Here is a 20,590-nt window from a genome sequence, read left to right on the forward strand (position 1 = left end):
GTTGGCCTGGCGTGCAGGAGTCCCGGGTTTGATTCCCAGCCAGGGCACACAGGAGAAGTGCCCATCTGCTTCTCCACCCCTCCCCCTCTCCTTCCTCTCTGTCTCTCTCTTCCCCTCCCGCAGCCGAGGCTCCATTGGAGCAAAGATTGCCTGGGCGCTGAGGGTGGCTCTGTGGCCTCTGCCTCAGACGCTAGAATGGCTCTGGATGCAACAGAGTGACGCCCCAGAGGGGCAGAGCATCGCCCCCTGGTGGGCATGCCGGGTGGATCCCGGTCAGGCACATGCGGGAGTCTATCTGACTGCCTCCCCGTTTCCAGCTTTGGAAAAATGAAAAAAAGAAAAAAAGCCAGTAGCCAATAATCAGAAATATTCATATACTATATGGGGTGGGCACAAGTAGGTTTACAGTTGTGAATGTGCAAAACTGTTTATTCTTGTATTATTCTTTATTATTGTATTACACAATTTTCCATACAAATAACTGTAAATCTACTTTGCTCATCCCTTTATAAAACACCATTTTGCATTTTTCAAATGTTTTATTGCAAAAGCACTTATTCTCTATTAAACAAAAGTTCCAGGTGGTGTATTTTTGAAAGGTGTCACTATTTAGAGGAATAAATTCTCCTTCAAGCTAGAAATGTTTTAACAATAGCTAAAACTTTGATATGTTCCTTGAGTGATTCAGTAAACATGCAATATAATTTTGGTATCTCAAAAAACAAATACAACATAAAAGTGAAAAAATCATTCAAATACTTTTTTTTTTTTTTTTTTTTTTGTATATTTCTGAAGTGAGAAGCAGGGAGGCAGAGAGACAGACTCCCGCATACACCTGACCGGGATCCACCGAGCATGCCCACTAAGGGGCAATGCTCTGCCCATCTGGGGTGTTGCTCCGTTGCAACTGGAGTCATTCTAGCACCTGAGGCAGAACCATGGAACCTTCCTCAGTGCCCAGGCCAACTTTGCTCCAATGGAGCTTTGGCTGCAGGAGGGGAAGAGAGAGACAGAGAGGAAAGAGATGGGGAGGGGTGGAGAAGCAGATGGGCGCTTCTCCTGTGTGCCGTGGCCAGAAATCAAACCTGGGACTGCCACATGCCGGGCTGATGCTCTACTATTGATCAAACTGGCCAGGGCCAAGGTTATCTTTTTTAAAGTTTGTAACATAGGACAAATTATCAATTTGATAATTACAACCACATAGGATGAGAAGTCAGCACCAGGATGGTCTATCGCATTTGTGGGAAGTGTCCCCACTGCTGTAAATGGGGACTCTTATATGTCCTGGAGAAATGAAGTGAGGGACAGCAGAAAGTATACAGAAAGCAGGAGGTTTCCAGTGTGCCAGACGCCCTGGCGCACGTGGACAGGCACACACCACAAAGCACAGCGGACAAAGCTTCCGATGACACATCTCAGCCTTGTGTGGAACCGAAGGCGCTTCACATCTCAGGATAGGACTGACTTTGTCTCCTCGTCCATGAAAGGTGAGAGCAGAGAAAATACACTTAGAGTAAACAGCGTCCCTTTTTACAGTCCCAAACTCCCAACCCCTCAGAAGGTCACGTGGAGAAGCATATGCGGTCTGTTTACAGATTTGGGCCAGTTTGTAGAAAGAATTGCTCTCAAATGCATTTTCTTTGCTTCCTAAAAAAGCTTAGGATCCACAGGAAGAAAAATAATGCATTCCACAAGCATCTCAATTATCACCCCATCAGGGGAAGGGACAGTAAGAACACACGTTTTCTTGCTTGATGCTCCTGTCACCTTTAAGGCAGGTTCTGTAAGAGACCCATCTGGGATGCTGGCAACAACAAAGTGGTGGAAAGATCAGGGGATGAGTGTTGTTCCTGAATTAAAATTTGCTTAGGAGCAAACTTCAGTACACTTAAATTTGTTTTTCACTGCAATGTCTGTACATAACCAAAAAAATACTACTGTAGAATAGGACTTACAAAAAAAAAAGACTTTTCTAGTTCTAGCACTAATGAACAAATGCCAAGTACAGGCAATTGCAATTCTACTTGGAAGGTTGTGTGGACAGGTCAATGCTGGGCTCCAGACACACCTACTGAGCTTGCAGCCAGGAAAGGGCCAGCTCAAGTGACCACCCTCCAGTGGCAGATGGGCAGGTAGGCAGGTATAGAGACTGCTTGGCAAGGCCATGGAAGAAGAACCATGGACAACCAGAAAACCATCTAGTTCCAAAGTTGCCCAGTTCATAGGCATCTGAAGATTTCCATGCAATTAAAAGTTCACTTGGCCAGTCAATAGACGGCAAATCACAAAAGCCACATCTGATGCAAAATAGGTATTTCTGAGAACTCTCTAATGCGCAGTGCTGTGATTTTGTTTCTTAAAGATGTAACACATTTTATGAAAAAGTTAATTCACTTTAAAACAATCTCTTTAGTCCTGACCAGGCGGTAGCGCAGTGGATAGAGCATTGGACTGGGATGCAGAGGACCCAGGTTCGAGACCCCGAGGTCTCCAGCGTGAGCGTGGGCGCTCATCTGGTTTGAGCAAGGCTCACCAGCTTGAGCCCAAGGACGCTGGCTTAAGCAAGGGGTCACTCTCTCTGCTGTAGCCCCCCCCCCCATCAATATGAGGCACATATGAGAAAGCAATCAATGAACAACAAAAGTGCCATAACGAAGAATTGATGCTTCTCATTTCTCTCCCTTCCTGTCTGTCCCTCTCTCTGTCTCTGTCTCTGTCACAATAAAATAAAATAAAATAAAATAAAATAAATAAAATAAAATATAAAACAACCCCTTTAGAAGAGGGAGATTGAAAGCACAGTTCCTGTAACACTGTGATCCTATCTTCAAGATTGAAGGACAAGCCGGGCTCCAAGGCTGAACTTCCTGCCCAGGGTCCACTGAGATTCTCAAACTCCTGGCCGGGAGCTGCCAGCAGAGAAAGGGGTAGTCTTGGCTTTCTCTTCCATGGACTCTGCAGTTTGGCTACAGGGAGAAAATAGATCCACATTTAAACTTTAATTGCATAGATGGGATTTAAGATATACTGTTCTATTCTTCTCCTTCCCAATGAGCACTGCAGTGATGCTTGTTGCACCCTGACGGTAAAACAGAGGTCAGGGTTTCCACTGGCCTGAGAAAGTAATCCTGCCTATCTGGGTCAGCTTACAGCAGGGGTCGGGAACCTTTTTAGTTGAGAGAGCCATGAACACCACATATTTTAAAATTAATTTCATGAGAGCCATACGACGACCCGTGTATGTTACGCATTATCCAATAAAAATTTGTTGTTGTCCCGGAGGACAGCTGTGATTGGCTTCAGCCACCCGCTATCATGAACATGAGCAGTAGGAAATGAATGGATTGTAATACATGAGAATGCTTTATATTTTTAACGTTATTTTTTTTTTTATTAAAGATTTGTCTGCGAGCCAGATGCAGCCATCTAAAAGAGCCACATCTGTCTTGTGAGCCATAGGTTCCCGACCCCTGGCTTACAGCATCACCTTGACTCGTCCTCACTGGCTGCAGTGATGTATAATAAGTACATTTTATTTTCAGGTTCATCAGCTAACTGGTTTGAGGTATTGCTCACTGAACTTAGTTACACCCTATTTGTGACCATTTTTGTAACTAAATGCTCCTCCTTTCTGTCTTCCAAAAAGTATTAGTTTTCACCTGCTTCTTGATCATAGCAACCTTGGGGCCTGGTCCTACTCTCAATGAAGAGTTATCAAGGACATGTTAACCCTCCACTTCCTCCTTGGTAAAATTGGGACCAAACTTGCCCCACTTACCTTGGAAATGCAGGAAGGGATTCATCAGTTTGCATTTCTTGCCTCTATTTCTCTTTCACGGCAGGAGTCTCAGATTTTTATTTTTTTCACCACCAACAAAGCTTAAAGCACAATTTTCTCATATAAAACTGAGAGCTGGAAATTTGGATACCACTATCCTGATTTTCTTAAGATAATGATAATGATGGCTAATATTTGTCAGGTACTTACTATGCCCCCAATCTTGTTTCAGGTGAGCTATTTATTTAACCATCCAAAACAATCCTCTTTTTATAGATTTTACCAAAGAAATTGAGACGCAGAAGTAAAGTAACATTTCCAAGTTTGTATGATTGTTCAAGGTTGGGCCAAGATTTGATCCAGTAATGTGGGTCTCTGCAGGTATTTTATCATATCAGAAAATAAAGGTAGAAGTAAAATGTGAGAGGTAAAGATGTATATCAGGATTTTAAAAGAAAAACAATTTTTTGATGTGGATATTTAATATATTTTTTGTCATTCAACATAAAGTCTCTCCATGTGCCAGGCACTGTATGTGTGAAACACTCCTGCCCTCAGTAAGTGCAGGCAGATGAGAAAACAAAGGCTTAGTTTCTTTTTTGAGGTCACACTGTTGGAAAGTGCTTAATCCTGGGACTCAAACCTAGATCTATCTGACTGTAAAGTAGATCTGACTTTAAACAAAGACTTAATCCAGTAGTCTGAGGTTACAGTGTTGGAAAGTGCTCAAACCTGGGACTCAGAACTAGATCTATATGACTTTCAAATAGATGATGAATTTGAATTTTATCCTGGAGACATAGACCAAATGAACAATGTGAAATTGAGGAGTTACCATTAGATGGTGTGTAGTGCAGTCACTGTGGACAATAAGGCAGATTTAAAAAAGCAACAAGACCAATTAAGACACAGTGTATATTCATCTAGAAGAGAAATGAGGGTTGGTACTAAAGGCAGTGGAAGTGATTGGAATGAAAAGGATTTGAGGTTATTTGGAAAGTGAATGGAAGTACTTGGTGACTACATGTGGAGAGAGAAGTGAAGAGAAGAGGCAAAAATGGCTGCTAGGGTTCTGGCTTTGGGAACTGACTAGAGATAGCAGTGACTTTCTCCTGCGTAGAGAATGCAGGAAGAAGAGTAGGTTTGTGGAGGAAGATAAATTTTGGCTCTGTTATGTGGAACATAATAATGGAGCTCTCTAGCTGTTTGTTTTGTGATATCCCAACTTATATTTTCAAAAACAGCACACACTTAATCAAAACAAAAAAAAAATTGGGGAAATTTCTTAAAGTTAACAGATCTAACAACTATATATTTTTATAATTGCTTTCATGGAGCAATTTGGAATCTATGGTTTTTGTAAATGAGGCATTCTATGTAAAATACAACTGTTAAATGAAAATATTTAAAATTGTACTTTCATTAAAATTGTATTATCTACCTGAAAAACTTGAAAACATTGGTATGCAGGCACATTTACACCCATGTTCATCACAGCATTATTCATGGTTGCCAAGACATGGAAACGACCATAGTGTCCCTTGATAGAGGATTGGATAAAGAAGATGTGGTACATATATACAATGGAATACTACTCAGCCATAAGAAATGATGATATATTGTTATTTATGACAACATGGATGGACCTTGAGAACATTATGCTCAGTGAAATAAGCAAATCAGAAAAAGCTAAGGGCAATATGATTTCACATGTATGTGGGATATAAAACTGAAACTCATGGATGTAGACAAAAGTGAAATGGTTACCAGAAGAAAGGGGGTTGGGAGAAGGGAGTAAAGAGGGACAAATATATGGTGACCAAAAAATGATTTGACTATGGGTGATGGGCACACAATGCAATCAATAGTTCAAGTGCTCTAGAGATGTTCGCCTGAAACCTATGTGTTTCTGTGGACCAATTTCACCCCATTAAATTTAATTTCTAAATAAAAAAATTTTAAAATAAAAATGAATTGTCATTTGAGTATATTAAAAGTTTTTGAAGCCATGAGTATAGAAGTGATTGCTTTGACATTTTTCTTAAAATCTGAAAAATTTTCATCTGCTTTTAATTATAGCCATTTCCCATTCTTCCTATTCTCTCCTTCTGTAGCTTTGATAAATCTTTCTGTTAGATTTTTCTCCATGTCTCTGAAACTCTTTGGTAATATTTTCTATTACTTTGTCTGTCGGTGCTGTGTTCTGAGCAGTTTCTTTGGTTCTTACGTCTGCTTCCTTAATTATCTCCTGAGCTGTGTGTAATTTTCTGTTTAATCCTACACTAAGTTCTTGTTTTTAGTTATTAGATTTTTCATTTCTAGTAGTTCCATTTGGTTTTCTTTCCTGTGTATTTGGTCAGTTTTAGTAGTTTCTTTTCTGTTTTTTGTTCAAGTCTCAATACCTTTCTGTTTTTTTAAACATATGCATACTTAATTTACTCCATAGCTGTTAAATAGCTGTAGTTCTTGAGGTTCTGTTCTGTAATTTGCCTAACTTCTAATTACTTTTCATGTTAGCTTGTCTAATTGTGATTTCTGATTCTGATAGTCCACCTTGACTAAGCCCTCAATAGTATTAGCATTTCTCTTCTATTTCCTTTATCAACTTTCTTTCCCATATTTTATGGTGATTTTTCAGACATTCTTATTCTACATAAAGCTCTCAACTCTATTGTGTCATAAAAAAAAACAAATGCAAACAAAACAAAATAAAAACCCACTTTTCTTCTTTGGCTCTATTTATCTTACATTCAAGTGACAAATATTTATTGCACATCTACTATGGACTGAATTCTGTGGTAGGTGCTGAAGATTCAGAGGAGCACAAGATAAACATATTCCTTCTCCTCTAGTGTACTTGAAACCTGTAGGGGATGCAGATGTAGATTTAAAAAACATTATACAGTGATACACTGCATAATGATGTTTCAATCAATGACAGGTTATATATACACGATGGTCCCATTAGATTATAATGGAGCTGAAAAATTCCTCTCACATAATTGCATCAAAGCCATAGTAATGGGGTTGGGCAGTGCTCATGTCTGTGGTGATGCTGGTGTAAACAAACCTGCAATGTTGCCAGTTGTATAAAAGTGCAGCACATACACTTGTGTATAGTACACAGTACTTGATAATGATAATAAATGACCATACTGCTGATTTATGCATTTACTATACTATACATTTTATTGTTATTTTAGGATGTACTCTTTTTACTTCTAAAAAAAATTTGCTGTAAAACGACGTCATGTTAGGCTGCTAGAAGCATCATCCACCTTGTGTTTACTGCACCACTTGATTGCATCATTTTCTCTTGTGCTTGATTTATCCTTGTGTGTAGTTTTATACAGTAACATGCTGTACAGGCTTGTAGCCAAGAAGCAGTAGATTATACCATGGAGGTTTGTGTAACTGCAGTCTGTGATGTTTGCACAACTACAGAATCACCCAACAGCGCATTTCTAAGAACATATTCCTGTCAGGCAGTGGATGACTTGTAGGTATAGTTTATTCAAGTTGTGACAAAGGAAAGTCAGTCAGATAGTGGAATAGTAGGGGCAGTATTATAGTGGAAAGTCAACAGGACAACGAAGTTCATTTACTACTAGCAGTTTTTCAATAATATTTAGAGTAAATATTGCCCTGATTGGATGGCTTAGTTGGTTAGAGCATCATCCTAAAGCAAAGAGGTTGCTGGTTCGATTCCTGGTCAGGGCATATATATAGGAACAGATCGATATTCTTGTCTGTCTGTCCATCGGTCTGTCTCTCTTCCCCTTCTTATCTCACTGAAATCAATAAATTAAATTTTTTTAAATATTAAAAGAAGTCTAGATCTTAAGAAGTTAAGGAAGTTAATTACTTCTAAGTAGGAGATTAGGAATGGTATGTTTGGCAATTCACAAGAAGAAGTGTGAGAGGCACTACTGTATTAAGTTTTAAACAAATTTAAATGTCTCTAAAGTAGAAATTTTGGATATATTTTTAGTGCTATGTTCAATTTCCAGGCTTTTTTTTTTTTAACAGAGAGAGTCAGAGAGAGGGATAGATAGGGACAGACAGACAGGAAAAGAGAGAAATGAGAAGCATCAATCATCAGTTTTTTGTTGTGACACCTTAGTTGTTCATTGATTGCTTTGTCATGTGTGCCTTGACCATGGGCCTTCAGCAGACCAAGTAACCCCTTGCTCAAGTCAGCGACCTTGGGTCCAAGCTGGTGAACTTTTTGCTCAAACCAGATGAGCCCACTCTCAAGCTGGCGACCTCGGGGTCTCAAACCTGAGTCCTCCACATCCCAGTCTGATGCTCTATCCACTGCGCCACTGCCTGGTCAGGCAGGCTTTTTTATTTTTAATTAACTTTATCATTGAGAGGGGAGATTCCAAGATGGCAGTGGAGTAGGCAGACAAACAGACTGACACCTCCTGCAACCAAACTGGATTGCAAATTAATTTAAGCCTGACCTGTGGTGGCGCAGTGGATAAAGCGTCGAACTGGAAATGCTGAGGTCGCCAGTTCGAAACCCTGGGCTTGCCTGGTCAAGGCACATATGGGAGTTGATGCTTCCAGCTCCTCTCTCCTCTCTCTCTCTCTCTCTCCTCTCTAAAATGAATAAAAAAAATAAAAAAAAATAAATAAATAAAATAATAAAAAATAAAAAAACAAATTAATTTAAGAGCAATCATGAAAAACCAACTTTGGACTAAAAGAACAGGACTCAAAAATCAAGAAGCACAGGAGAATCCACACTGAGCCTGATAGGGAGTGCAGGGGCGTAGTGAGGGCTCTCCCACTCAAGGGGAGGCTGAGGCTGAAGGTCCAGAAGGTCTCTCACTGTGAGGAGAGAGACCCTGAGAGGTGGGGGTTCTCATCCCAGGACCGGAGCCCCAGCCTAAAAACCCAGGGACTGGAAGAGACAGCCTGACAGCATTGAGTGGGGAGAAGAGCAAGAATTCTGATTGTGGGAAGCAGCTGGCAAAAAGAGTTGCAGCCTTAAAGGACCAGCACAGAAAATATCGCTCACAACCACTTGCCTGGGGCTTCGGGGGCTAGGAGGGCTGAGAGGACTGGTCTTGCATGAGGAGATTGGGGAGATGGAGACACGGGGACACAAACGGTGATAGGGAGAAGAAAACCTGAGCAGAGTCGTTCTCCAGTGCCGAGGCGGCCATAGCTGGAGTGAGGTCGCTCCCTCTGTCCTGCACAAGCCTAGTGTGGAACCAATTGACCCACCTCCAAAAACCTTTCCAGCTCCAATTAGCGTGAAATGTTGTTTGGAAAGGAGGAAGTAAAGGGGAGAGGCAGTGACTCAGGTTTCCAGGGAGACCTGAGCTATACCTCCCCCTTCATATAGAGAATGCTCCCCACCCCTGGAGAGGCACTGGGCAGACCACACCTTAAGATTCTCAGAGGTCACACCCACTATATTCCTGGATAGAGTTTCAACTGTGGCCAAAAAACAAGATATGTCCCCCACCCATCCTAAACATAGAAGCTGCCTGCTAGGCTCAGCAAACACAGAAGCTCCCTGCTGGACTCAGCAAACAAACATCAGGGAAATTAAAACTTTTAAGCGGCTCCACTAGTTAAAAAGATTAAAATCTGAGCAACCAGCAGAGGCTGCGGGATATAGTCCTGGAGCAGAAACTGCATTCCATAAACCAACCTCAGACCAACAATTCTAACAATCTTGTAAACTGCACACAGAAAGAATGAGAAGACAGAGGAATGGAAACTATGAATCAATAAGAAAAATCCCCAGAAAAAGAACTGAATGACATGGCAGTAACCAAATTACCAGATGCAGAGTTTAAAATAATGATTGTTGGGATGCTTAAGGATCTCAGAGCTACAATGGATGGACTTAATGAGCACCTAAATAAAGAAATTGCAAGCATCAAAAAAGACACTGAAATCATAAAAAAGAATCAGTCAGAAATGGCAATTACAATATCAGAAATGAAGACTACACTAGAAGGAATCAACAGTAGGCTGGATGAAGCAGAGGATCAAATCAGCGAATTAGAGGACAAGATAATAAAAACACAGAAACAGCCTCAAAAAGAAAAGGGGCTCAAAATGTCTGAGGAAACTGCAAGAGAAATCTGTGACAATATGAAGAGAAATAACATCTGCATCATAGGGATTCCTGAAGGAGAAGAGAAAGAACTAGGGATAGAGAACCTGTTTGAAGAAATCATAGCTGAAAACTTTCCTAAATTGGTGAAGGAAAAAGTCACAGAGTTTAAGAAGCATAGAGTCCCGATAAAGAGAAACCCAATGAGGCTTATATCAAGACACATCATAATTAAAATACCAAAGTTAAGACATAAAGAAAAAATACTAAAAGCAGCAAGAGAAAAGAAGTCAATTACCTATAGAGGAGCCCCATAAGGATGACATCCAACTTTTCAACAGAAACACTTGAGGCCAGAAGGGAATGGCAAGAAATATTCAAAGTAATGCAAAATAGGAACCTACAACCAAGACTTTTGTATCCAGCAAGATTATCGTTTAAAATAAAAAGCTTCTCAGACAAAACAAAAAACAACAACAACAAAAAACCCCTCAAGGAATTCATTACAACCAAACCAGTACTGCTGGAAATGTTAAGGGGCTTGCTGTAAAAAGAGCAAAGGAAAAAAGAAATAGAGAAAAAAAGGATTATAGTTCTAAAGAATAAAATGGCAATAAACAACTACATATCAATAATAACCTTAAATGTAAATGGATTAAATGCTCCAATCAAAAGACATAGGTTAGCTGCATGGATAAGAAAACAGAACCTGTACATATGTTGTCTACAAGAGACCACCTCACAACAAAAGATACACACAGAGTGAAAGTAAAGGGATGGAAAAAAATATTTCATGCAAACAGAAAGGAAAAAGCTGGGATAGCAATACTAATATCTGACAAAATAAACTTTAAAACAAAGGCTGTAGTAAGAGATAAAGAAGGTCACTACATAATGATAAAAGGAGCATTACAACAGGAAGATATAACTATTATAAATATATATGTGCCTAATTAGGAGCACCTAAATATATGAAACAGATTTTGATGGACAAAAGGGTGAGATCAACAGCAATACTATAATAGTAGAGGATTTTAATACCCCACTAACATCAATGGAACCTCCAGATAGAAAATTAACAAAGAAACAGCAGCCTTAAATGACACACTAGATCAACTGGATTTAGTAGATATCTTTAGATCCTTTCACCCCAAAGCAGCAGAATATACATTCTTTTCAAGTGCTTATGGTACGTTCTCTAGGATGAACCACATGTTAGGACACAAAACAAGTCTTAATAAATTTTAGAAGATTGAAATCATATCAAGCACCTCCTTTGACCACAAATAGCATGAAACTAGAAATCAAGTACAATAGAAAAACTGAAAAACATTCCAACACTTGGAGACTAAATAGCATGTTATTAAATAACTAATGGGTTAACAATGAGATCAGGAAGAAATAAAAAACTTCCTAGAAATAAATGAAAATGAACATACAACAACTCAAAATTTATGGGACACAGCAAAAGCTGTCCTGAGAGGGAAGTTCATAGCATTACAGGCATACCTTAAGAAGCTAGAAAAAAACTGAAATTAACAACTTAACCCTGCACCTGAAAGAACTAGAAAAAGAAGAGCAAGTAAAGCCCACAGTAAGTAGAAGGAAGGAAATAATAAAGTCCAGAGCGGAAATAAATGACACAGAGGCAAAAAGAAAGAAAGAAAGAAAGAAAAAAAATACAGAAGATCAATGAAACCAAGAGCTGATTCTTTGAAAAGGTAAACAAAATTGATGAACCTTTAACCAGACTCACCAAGAAAAAAGGAGAGAGGGCTCAAATAAATAAAATTAGAAATGAGAGGGGAGAAGTAACAACTGACACAGCAGAAATTCAAAGGATTGTAAGAAAATATGAAGAATGTATGCCCCAAAATGGGACAACTTCAATGAAATGGATAAATTCCTTGAAAAATATAATCATTCAAAAATCAATCTGGAAGAATCAGAAAACCTAAACAGACTAATTACACCAAAAGAGATTGAAACAGTTATCAAAAAACTCCCAAAAAACAAAAGTCCTGGGCCTGATGGCTTCACAGGTGAATTTTACCAAATATTCAAAGAACTAACTCCTATATTTCTCAAATTATTCCAAAAAATTCAAGAGGAGAGAAAACTTCCAAACTCCTGTGAAGCGAACATAACCCTTATTCCAAAAGGAGGTAAAGACACTACAAAGAAAGAAAACTGTAGGCCAATATCTCTGATGGACTTTAGATGCTAAAATTCTCAACAAAATATTAGCAAGTCGGATCCAGCAATACATGAAAAAAAATCATACATCATGATCAAGTGGGATTTATTCTGGGGAGGCAAGGCTGGTACAATATTTGCAAATCAATCAATATGATTCATCAATAAACAAAAGGAAGGATAAAAACCACATGATAATGTCAATAGTTGCAGAAAAAGCATTTGATAAAATCCAGACCTGCCTGATCTGTGGTGGCGCATTGTATAAAGCGTTGACCTGGACTGCTGAGGTTGCCGGTTCAAAACCCTGGGCTTGCCTGGTTAAGAGTTGATGCTTCCTGCTCCTCCCCCCTTTTCTCTCTCTCAGGAGTTGATGCTTCCTGCTCCTCCCCCCTTTTCTCTCTCTCTTCCTCTCTTTCCTCTAAAATGAATAAATAAATAAAAATAATTTAAAAAAAGATTAAAAAAAATCCAGACCCATTTATGATCAAAACTCTCAGCAAAGTGGGAATACAGGGAACATACCTCAATATGATAAAGGCCATCTATAATAAACCCACAGCCAATATACTCAATGGGCAAAAATTAAAAGCAATCCCCTTAAGATCAGGAACAAGGCAGGGGTGCCCCTTTTCACCACTCTTATTCAACATAGTTCTGGATGTCCAAGCTACAGCAATCAGACAAGAAGAAGAAATAAAAGGCATCCAAGTTGGAAAAGAAGAAGTAAAACTTTCATTATTTGCTGATGACTTGATACTGTACATAGAAAACCCTAAAGTCTCAGTCAAAAAACTACAGTACCTGATAAGTGAATTCAGCAGGGTGGCAGGATACAAAATCAATATTCAGAAATCAGTGGCATTTATATACATCAACAATGAACTGTCTGAAAGAGAAATTAAGGAAACAATCTCCTTCACTATTACAACCAAAAATATAAAGTACCTAGGAGTAAATTAAACCCAGGAGGTTTAAGACCTGTTCTTGGAAAACTATGAAATATTGATAAAAGAAATCAAGTAAGATACAAACAAGTGGAAGCACATACCGTGTTCATGAATAGAAAGAATAAATATCATTAAAATGTCTACACTACCCAAAGCAGTATATAAATTCAATGCATCCTATTAAATGACCAATGTCATACTTCAAAGATATAGAACACATATTCCAAAAATTTATACGGAACCATAAAAGAACACGAATAGCCTCAGCAATCTTGAAAAAGAAAAATAAAGCGGTGGTATCACACTTCCTGGTATCAAGTTATACTACAAGACCATTGTACTCAAAACAGCTTGGTACTGGCATAAGAAACAGGCATACAGATCAATGGAACAGAACAGAGAACCCAGAAATAAACTCATACCTTTATGATCAATTGATATTTGACAAAGTAGGAAAGAGCATACAATGGAGTAAAGACAGTCTCTTTAACAAATGGTGCTGGGAAAATTGGACAAATACATGCAAAAAAATGAAACTAGCCCATCAACTTACACCATTCACAAAAATAAACTCAAAATGGATAAAAGACTTGAATGTAACTCGTGAAACCATGGTCATCTCGGAAGAAGACATAGGCAGTAAGCTCTTCGACATCTCTTGCAGCAATATATTTGCTGATTTAACTCCACGGGCAAGTGAAATAAAAGGATAAACAAATGGGACTATATCAAACTAAAAAGCTTTTGCACAGCAAAAGACAACATGACCAAAATAAAAAGACAACCCATGCAATGGGAGAACATATTTGTCAACACATCTGATAAGGGGTTAATAACCAAAATCTGCAAAGAACTTGTAAAACTCAACACCAGGAAAGTAAACAGTCCAATCAAAAATTGGGCAAAAGAACTGAATAGACACTTCTCCAAAGAGGACATACAGATGGCCAATGGGCAAATGTTCAACATCACTAATCATTAGAGAAATGCAAATTAAAACCACAATGAGATACTATCTCACACCTGTCAGAATGGCGCTTATTAACAAAACAACACATAGAAATGCTGGCAAGGGTGTGGAGAAAAGGAAACCCTCCTGCACTTCTGGTGGGAATGCAGACTGGTGCAGCCACTGTGGAAAACAATATGGAGATTCCTCAAAAAATGAAAAATTGAACTGCCTTTTGACCCAGCTATCCCACTTCTAGGAATATATCCTAAGAATAACAAATCACTGATTCAAAAGAAGAAATGCACCCCCATGTTTATTGCAGCGTTGAATCGGAAACAGCCCACGTGTCCATCAGTAGCCAAGTAGATTAAAAAGTAGTGGTACATATACACAATGGAATACTACGAAGCCATGAAAAAGAAGGAAATCTTGCCTTTTGCGACAACATGGATGGACCTGGAGTCTGTTATGCTAAGCGAAATAAGCCAGGCAGAGAAAGAAAAATATCATATGACTTCACTTATGAGGAATCCAATGAACAATGTGAACTGAGGAACAGAAGAGAGGCACAGAGGGGGTCAAAGAGTCCAGAAGGAAGGCAGGCAGAGGGAAAGGGGATGAGAGGAGGGGATCAAAGAAAGGGAAGACAGTAGTGAAAGTATATACACATAGCAGAGAGATAGAGGGCAGGATAGTAAATCATGAAGGGAAGGGGAAGGCGGTGGGGGGAGGGTGCAAAGGGGGTATCAAGGAGAACATGGGAGGAGGGAGGAAGATATATTCAGGGATACACTTGTAACTATGTAAACACAACAAATTAAAATCTATAAAAAATAAAAAATAGCCCTGGCCGGTTGGCTCAGTGGTAGAGCGTCGGCCTGGCGTGCAGAAGTCCCGGGTTCGATTCCCGGCCAGGACACACAGGAGAAGCGCCCATCTGCTTCTCCACCCCTCCCCCTCTCCTTCCTCTCTGTCTCTCTTTTCCCCTCCCGCAGCCAAGGCTCCATTGGAGCAAAGATGGCCTGGGCACTGGGGATGGCTCCTTGGCCTCTGCCCCAGGCGCTAAAGTGGCTCTGGTCGCGGCAGAGCGACGCCCCGGAGGGGCAGAGCATTGCTCCCTGGTGGGCAAAGCGTCGCCCCCTGGTGGGCGTGCCGGGTGGATCCCGGTCGGGCACATGCGGGAGTCTGTCTGACTGTCTCTCCCTGTTTCTAGCTTCAGAAAAATACAAAAAAATAAATAAATAAATAAATAAAAAATAAAAAATACCCAAAACGTTGAGAGGTAGTCATTGATAGTGGGACTTGGCATTCATTCTTTTTATTATTTTGAAACTATATGCTGCAATTTAGCTCCATTAAGCTGAATCTATCTATCTATATATATATATATCTATACCTAGATATATAGATATAAAATGAAATATATATATAAATATATATAAATTTATATATAAGACATTTGGGTGATTGTGATTTTTTTCAAGATGAGCTTGAAGGAAGTATAGGTACAGGAAGGATGAGGAGTAAAAGCATGATAAAACTTCTTGAACATCCTCTCAAAGGGTATATTAGAAATTGAACTCCTTGGATTTGAGAGCTGTAAGCTAATTTGTTTACTCACTATCTACCACCCAAACCAACATTTATGAGCATCTGCTTGTGCTAGGCATTGTTCTGCATGCTGAGGTTGTAAAGATTATTTAACACCCTCTCTCTGGGAGTAATCAAGGAATGTTTATTTTTAGCTCTAGGGTTTTATAAATTATTGGGAAAACAGTGGGCATAGTTTTCACATAAAATTATATTAGAGGTAATCAATTTGAAAAAAAACCTTTAAAAATGATATATGTGGGTTGCAACAATTTTTTAAAAATTGTATTTCCACAGCAAAGAATACTATATATTTAAGAATTTTGTATTTTTACTTTTTATCTTGTTGGTTTTGATTTTATAATTTGAGTTAAATATTTATGACAATGAATACAGTGTGCACATTTTATTTGATTTTAAGAACTAGCTCAAAAACATTTTTACATATTGACAATCATGATACTTTTATTGCATATCTCATTTTAGAGAACACTAATAGCTATATCCTGAGCCAAATGAGGCAAAAAGAAAAGATATTTTTATATTATCCCCTCATAAAAGAGTTGATTATGTTTGGTTTATAGGATATTATTATTAGCAACAGTACTACCAAAAATATTAGTGCTAGAGTGTATAAAACATTCAACATTCATTCTCACTTAATTTTCATAACAGCCTGATTAGGCTAAGATTTATCTCTAAATAGAAGAAAGGGATTAGAAAAACTGTAATACTCTATATTATATGGACAGTAATGGAATATAATACCATAATTAACATCTCTTAGCATACATTCAGACTATAGTTTATATTTTTATTTTGTAGATGAAAATAAACCGTTACCTGTAAGATCAAGATGTACAATAGAAGATCATGTAATTGCAGGAAATGTAGAAGAATTTCGTAAAGATTTTATTTCAAGAATATGGCTGACCTACAGGGAAGAATTTCCTCCAATAGAAGCCTCATCTTTGACAACAGACTGTGGTTGGGGCTGTACATTAAGAACTGGCCAGATGCTGTTGGCTCAAGGACTCATCCTACACTTTCTTGGTAGAGGTAATCAGATCTTTGTTTTGCTTTTGTCTTTGTTTTTTTAATTTGAACTCCCAACTTCAAATTGCACAAAATTCCCTGAGGTTAATTTCTTGACTCCCTAATGTCTTCTAAAGTTGAAACTTAATCTAACATTACATCTTTATTGAATTGGGCCAGGTATGACTTATACATAAATTTTCACGATTCTCTTTTCAAAAATAGAGGTAAAACATACCTGTTATTCTTGGCTACCACCATGAATTAAGTTCAGTTTTGAGTAGCCTTTTGTGTGTGTGTGTTTGTGTGTGATCATTGTTTATTTATTTTCTATTGAGCTCTCAGGATTATCTCCAGTTCAGTAAGTTCTGGACAGGACAAAGTCACTTTGAACAAACATTTGATATTTTTACATTATTTAAATCATAACAAATTTTACACTGCTTTCTTTATTTTTTCTTTATATATCAATAATGCTTTGAAATTATTTTTCTCTTTATTAATGTGATTATAATCAGTTAAAGAGATTAGGTATATCTTTTTTTTTTTTTTTTTTTTTTTTTAGCGAGAGAGACAGAGAGAGGGACAGGAATGGAGAGAGATGAGAAGCATCAATTTTTCATTGCAGCACCTTAGTTGTTCATTGATTGCTTTCTCATATGTGCCTTGACCGGGGGGCTCCAGCTGAGACAGTGACCCTTTCCTCAAACCAATGACTTTGGGCTCAAGCCGGTGACCATGGGGTCATGTCTGTGATCCCATGCTCAACCCAGCAACCCAATGTTCAAACTGGTGAGCCTGATGAGCCCATGCTCAAGCCAGCGACCTCAGGGTTTTTGAACTTGGATCCTCTGCATCCCAGGCTGATTCTCTATCCACTGCGCCACTGCCTGTTCAGGACGATTAGGTATATTCTTAATAAGGTCATCATACTTAGTCTTTTAGACTCTTAAAAATGTCAGGAACACCTAACTTGTATGTATCTTTTTTGTCAGTGTGCCACCTTCCTTACCATTTCTGTTAGTCCATTTCTTTTAAGTGAGAGAGAGAAAGAGAGAGACAGACAGACAGGGCCAGACACATAGGAAGGGAGAGAGATGAGAAGCATCAACTTTGTAGTTGTGGCACCTTAGTTGTTTATTGATTGCTTTCTCATATGTGCCTTGACCAGGGGCTCCAGCTGAGCCAGTGACCCCTTGCGTAAGCCAGAGACCTTGGGCTTAAGCCAGCAACCATAGAGTCATGTCTATGATCCCATGCTCAAACTGGTGACCCCATGCTCAAGCTGACAACCTTGGAGTTTTTAACCTGGGTTCACAGTGTCCCAGTTTGACACTCTATCCATTGCACCACCACCTGGTTAGGCCTATTAGTCCAATTTTTTATAATGTGTATATTTGTAGGAGGATTTTTGTTTACCATTTTAAGCTATCATATTTGGTTACTAAGTGCTATCTTTTTTTGTGTGTTAGTTTTTCTGAATGAATGGCAAATATTCAATAACCTCTCTATAGGGATTGTGAATGAGATCATAGAGAATGTTTAATCAAGAGTGGTGTGGATAATGCAAGGAAGAAGAATTTTTAAACTCTTTCTGGGATGATTTATTTGTAGTCTTGTGAAATCAGGGGCAACAATTGGAATATTTTTTATAGTCCTGACTAGGTCTCTGAATCTATGACTCATTTTGTTAACTTAAAAATACATGTATGTTTGGGGACTATCTTGTTATTAAAAACAGTGAAGTGTGGAAATAGTTGAATTTTTTGAGATCTCTGATCTTCAATGACTTCATTTATTATAACTTTTCATTTACTAGAGAATTGCTATTACTCCTTTATTTTTTATCCCTTCAGTGAGAAGTGGGGAGGCAGAAAGACAGACTCCTGCATGTGCCCCTACCAGGATCCATCCAGCAAGCCCCCTATAGGGCAATGCTCTGGCCACTTGGGCTGTTGCTCTGTTGCTCAGCAACTAAACTATTTTAGTGCCTGGTGCAAGGCCATGGAGCCATCCTTAGCTCCAGGGGCCAACTTGCTCCAATTGAGCCCTGGCTGCAGGAAAGGAAGAGAGAGATAGGGAGAAGGGAGAGGGGAAGGGGTGAAGAAACAGATGGGTGCTTCTCCTGTGTGCCCTGACCGGAATCAAACCTGGGACATCCACATGCCAGGCGGACGCTCTAATGCTGAGCCAACCAGCCAGGGCCTGCTGTTACTCCTTAAACAATAATTACGCTACTCTGAAAGGATTGTATAAGAAAAAACATTTTGACACTTTAAAAAAAAATTTCCATGATCAGACTTCTATTTTAACATATAATCAAAACAAAATCTGCTTTCTGGAGTTATTCTTTCATGATACTCTGAATGTTAGTGAATATGTTTATTGTGCCTTTGGATGGTCAAGACTGAATGTCTGATAAGCAGTGTTGGTAATGGAATACAAAAGTCTTTATTCCATCTCAGTGCTGTCAAAGAAAAGAAAAGCTTATTCCAGCCAGACCTATGGTGGTGCAGTGGATAAAGTGTTGACCTGGAATGCTGAGGTCGCAGGTTCAAAACCCTGGGCTTGCCTGGTCCAGGCACTTACATGAAAGAAATACTATGAGTTGATGCTTCCCACTAATTCCCCCCATTCCTTTCTCTCTCTCCTCTCTCTAGAATCAATAAATAAAATCTTTAAAAACAAACATATAAAGGAAGCATATTTCAAACTTGTCTATATGTACCAGGGTTTGCTTTTTCTCTTTGATCCTCATTTTGATGATTCTCCCCCCTCCCATTTTATATAATACATTCCTATTCTAAAAATTATAAAAACTATAGAAGAGTCCAGAGAATAATATTACCACTCAAAAGTAAACATTGTCAATATATTGATGTTTTATCCACTTATATCTTTATTTGCTTTTAAAGTACTGGTAGCTTTATTGAGATATAATCTACATATCATAAATACATTCATTTAAAGGAACAATTCAATGGTTTTTAGTATATTTACGGAGTTCTTCAACCATCACCATAGTCTAATTTTAGGACATTTTCAATATACCAATTAGTATTTACTCCCAATATACTCCTCTTCCATATGCAATTGTTAATCTACTTTCTGCCTCTAATAATTAGTCTCTTTCTGAGTTTACTATTTTAGGTTAGTAACGCATCTGAATTTAAATGCTACCTGCTTATTTTAGTAGAATTGTTAAAGTTTAACTATTTAAAAAATCTGAACACCTTGCTTTGGAACTACTATAGCTTGGACCTGGCCTGATGCTTTGAACATTGAAAATTCAGACTCTGAATCATGGACTTCCCACACTGTAAAAAAATTTACTGCATCATTTGAAGCATCGTTGTCAGGGGAAAGAGAACTCAAAACCCCTACAATTTCTCTGAAGGAAACAGTTGGGAGGTACTCTGATGATCATGAAATACGAAATGAAATTTATCACAGGAAAATCATCTCTTGGTTTGGTGACTCCCCCTCGGCTCTCTTTGGCTTACACCAACTAATAGAATATGGAAAGAAGTCCGGGAAAAAAGCTGGAGATTGGTATGGACCAGCTGTGGTTGCTCATATTTTAAGGTAAAATGTTTTACAATTTCTCATCTTATGGCAGAGGGCCTCAAGCTTAAGGATACTTATTTTTGCAGTGTATATATGTAGTTGGAACTTTTAAAGTCTAACTGTATGAAAATATTCATAAAGGGGCTTTTATTTGCAAGATTTGCAACTCTAGTTACCTTTAATTTATCTACTGACAAAGTTTTCTTCTTTTGCTCACAGGTACAGATGTCTAAGGTCTCTTTCTAACCAGGTTTTCATTAGGCAACCTTATTGAATTGTTCCAAAAACTAACTACTCTTTCAACTTTGGAACGTGCATAACATTATAGTTTTTTTCAAATTATATAACCTGGAGGATGTAATGTAATCATAGTGTAATGAAATGCCAAGAACTAAAATTGATGTTTTTAGCATTTCTTTGCCCATATCAAATTCTTGTGA

The 20,590-nt window shown here is 38.5% G+C and overlaps 1 protein-coding gene across 4 annotated transcripts in view; it reads left to right on the plus strand.

Annotated features, from left to right (window-relative positions):
* The window catches only part of ATG4C (autophagy related 4C cysteine peptidase), a 103,827-nt gene that overhangs the window by 45,413 nt on the left and 37,824 nt on the right, over positions 1–20,590 (plus strand). For 3 of the 4 annotated variants that reach the window (XM_066376470.1, XM_066376469.1, XM_066376471.1), the window contains exons 4-5: positions 16,374–16,607; positions 19,838–20,168. In XM_066376470.1, coding sequence (XP_066232567.1) covers positions 16,374–16,607; positions 19,838–20,168 — 565 coding nt within the window. The remainder of the gene's footprint in view (positions 1–16,373; positions 16,608–19,837; positions 20,169–20,590) is intronic. The other variant, XM_066376472.1, reaches the window with a different exon arrangement.

Source organism: Saccopteryx leptura, chromosome 3 (assembly GCF_036850995.1).
Source record: "Saccopteryx leptura isolate mSacLep1 chromosome 3, mSacLep1_pri_phased_curated, whole genome shotgun sequence".
Classification (NCBI taxonomy): Eukaryota; Metazoa; Chordata; class Mammalia; order Chiroptera; family Emballonuridae; genus Saccopteryx; species Saccopteryx leptura.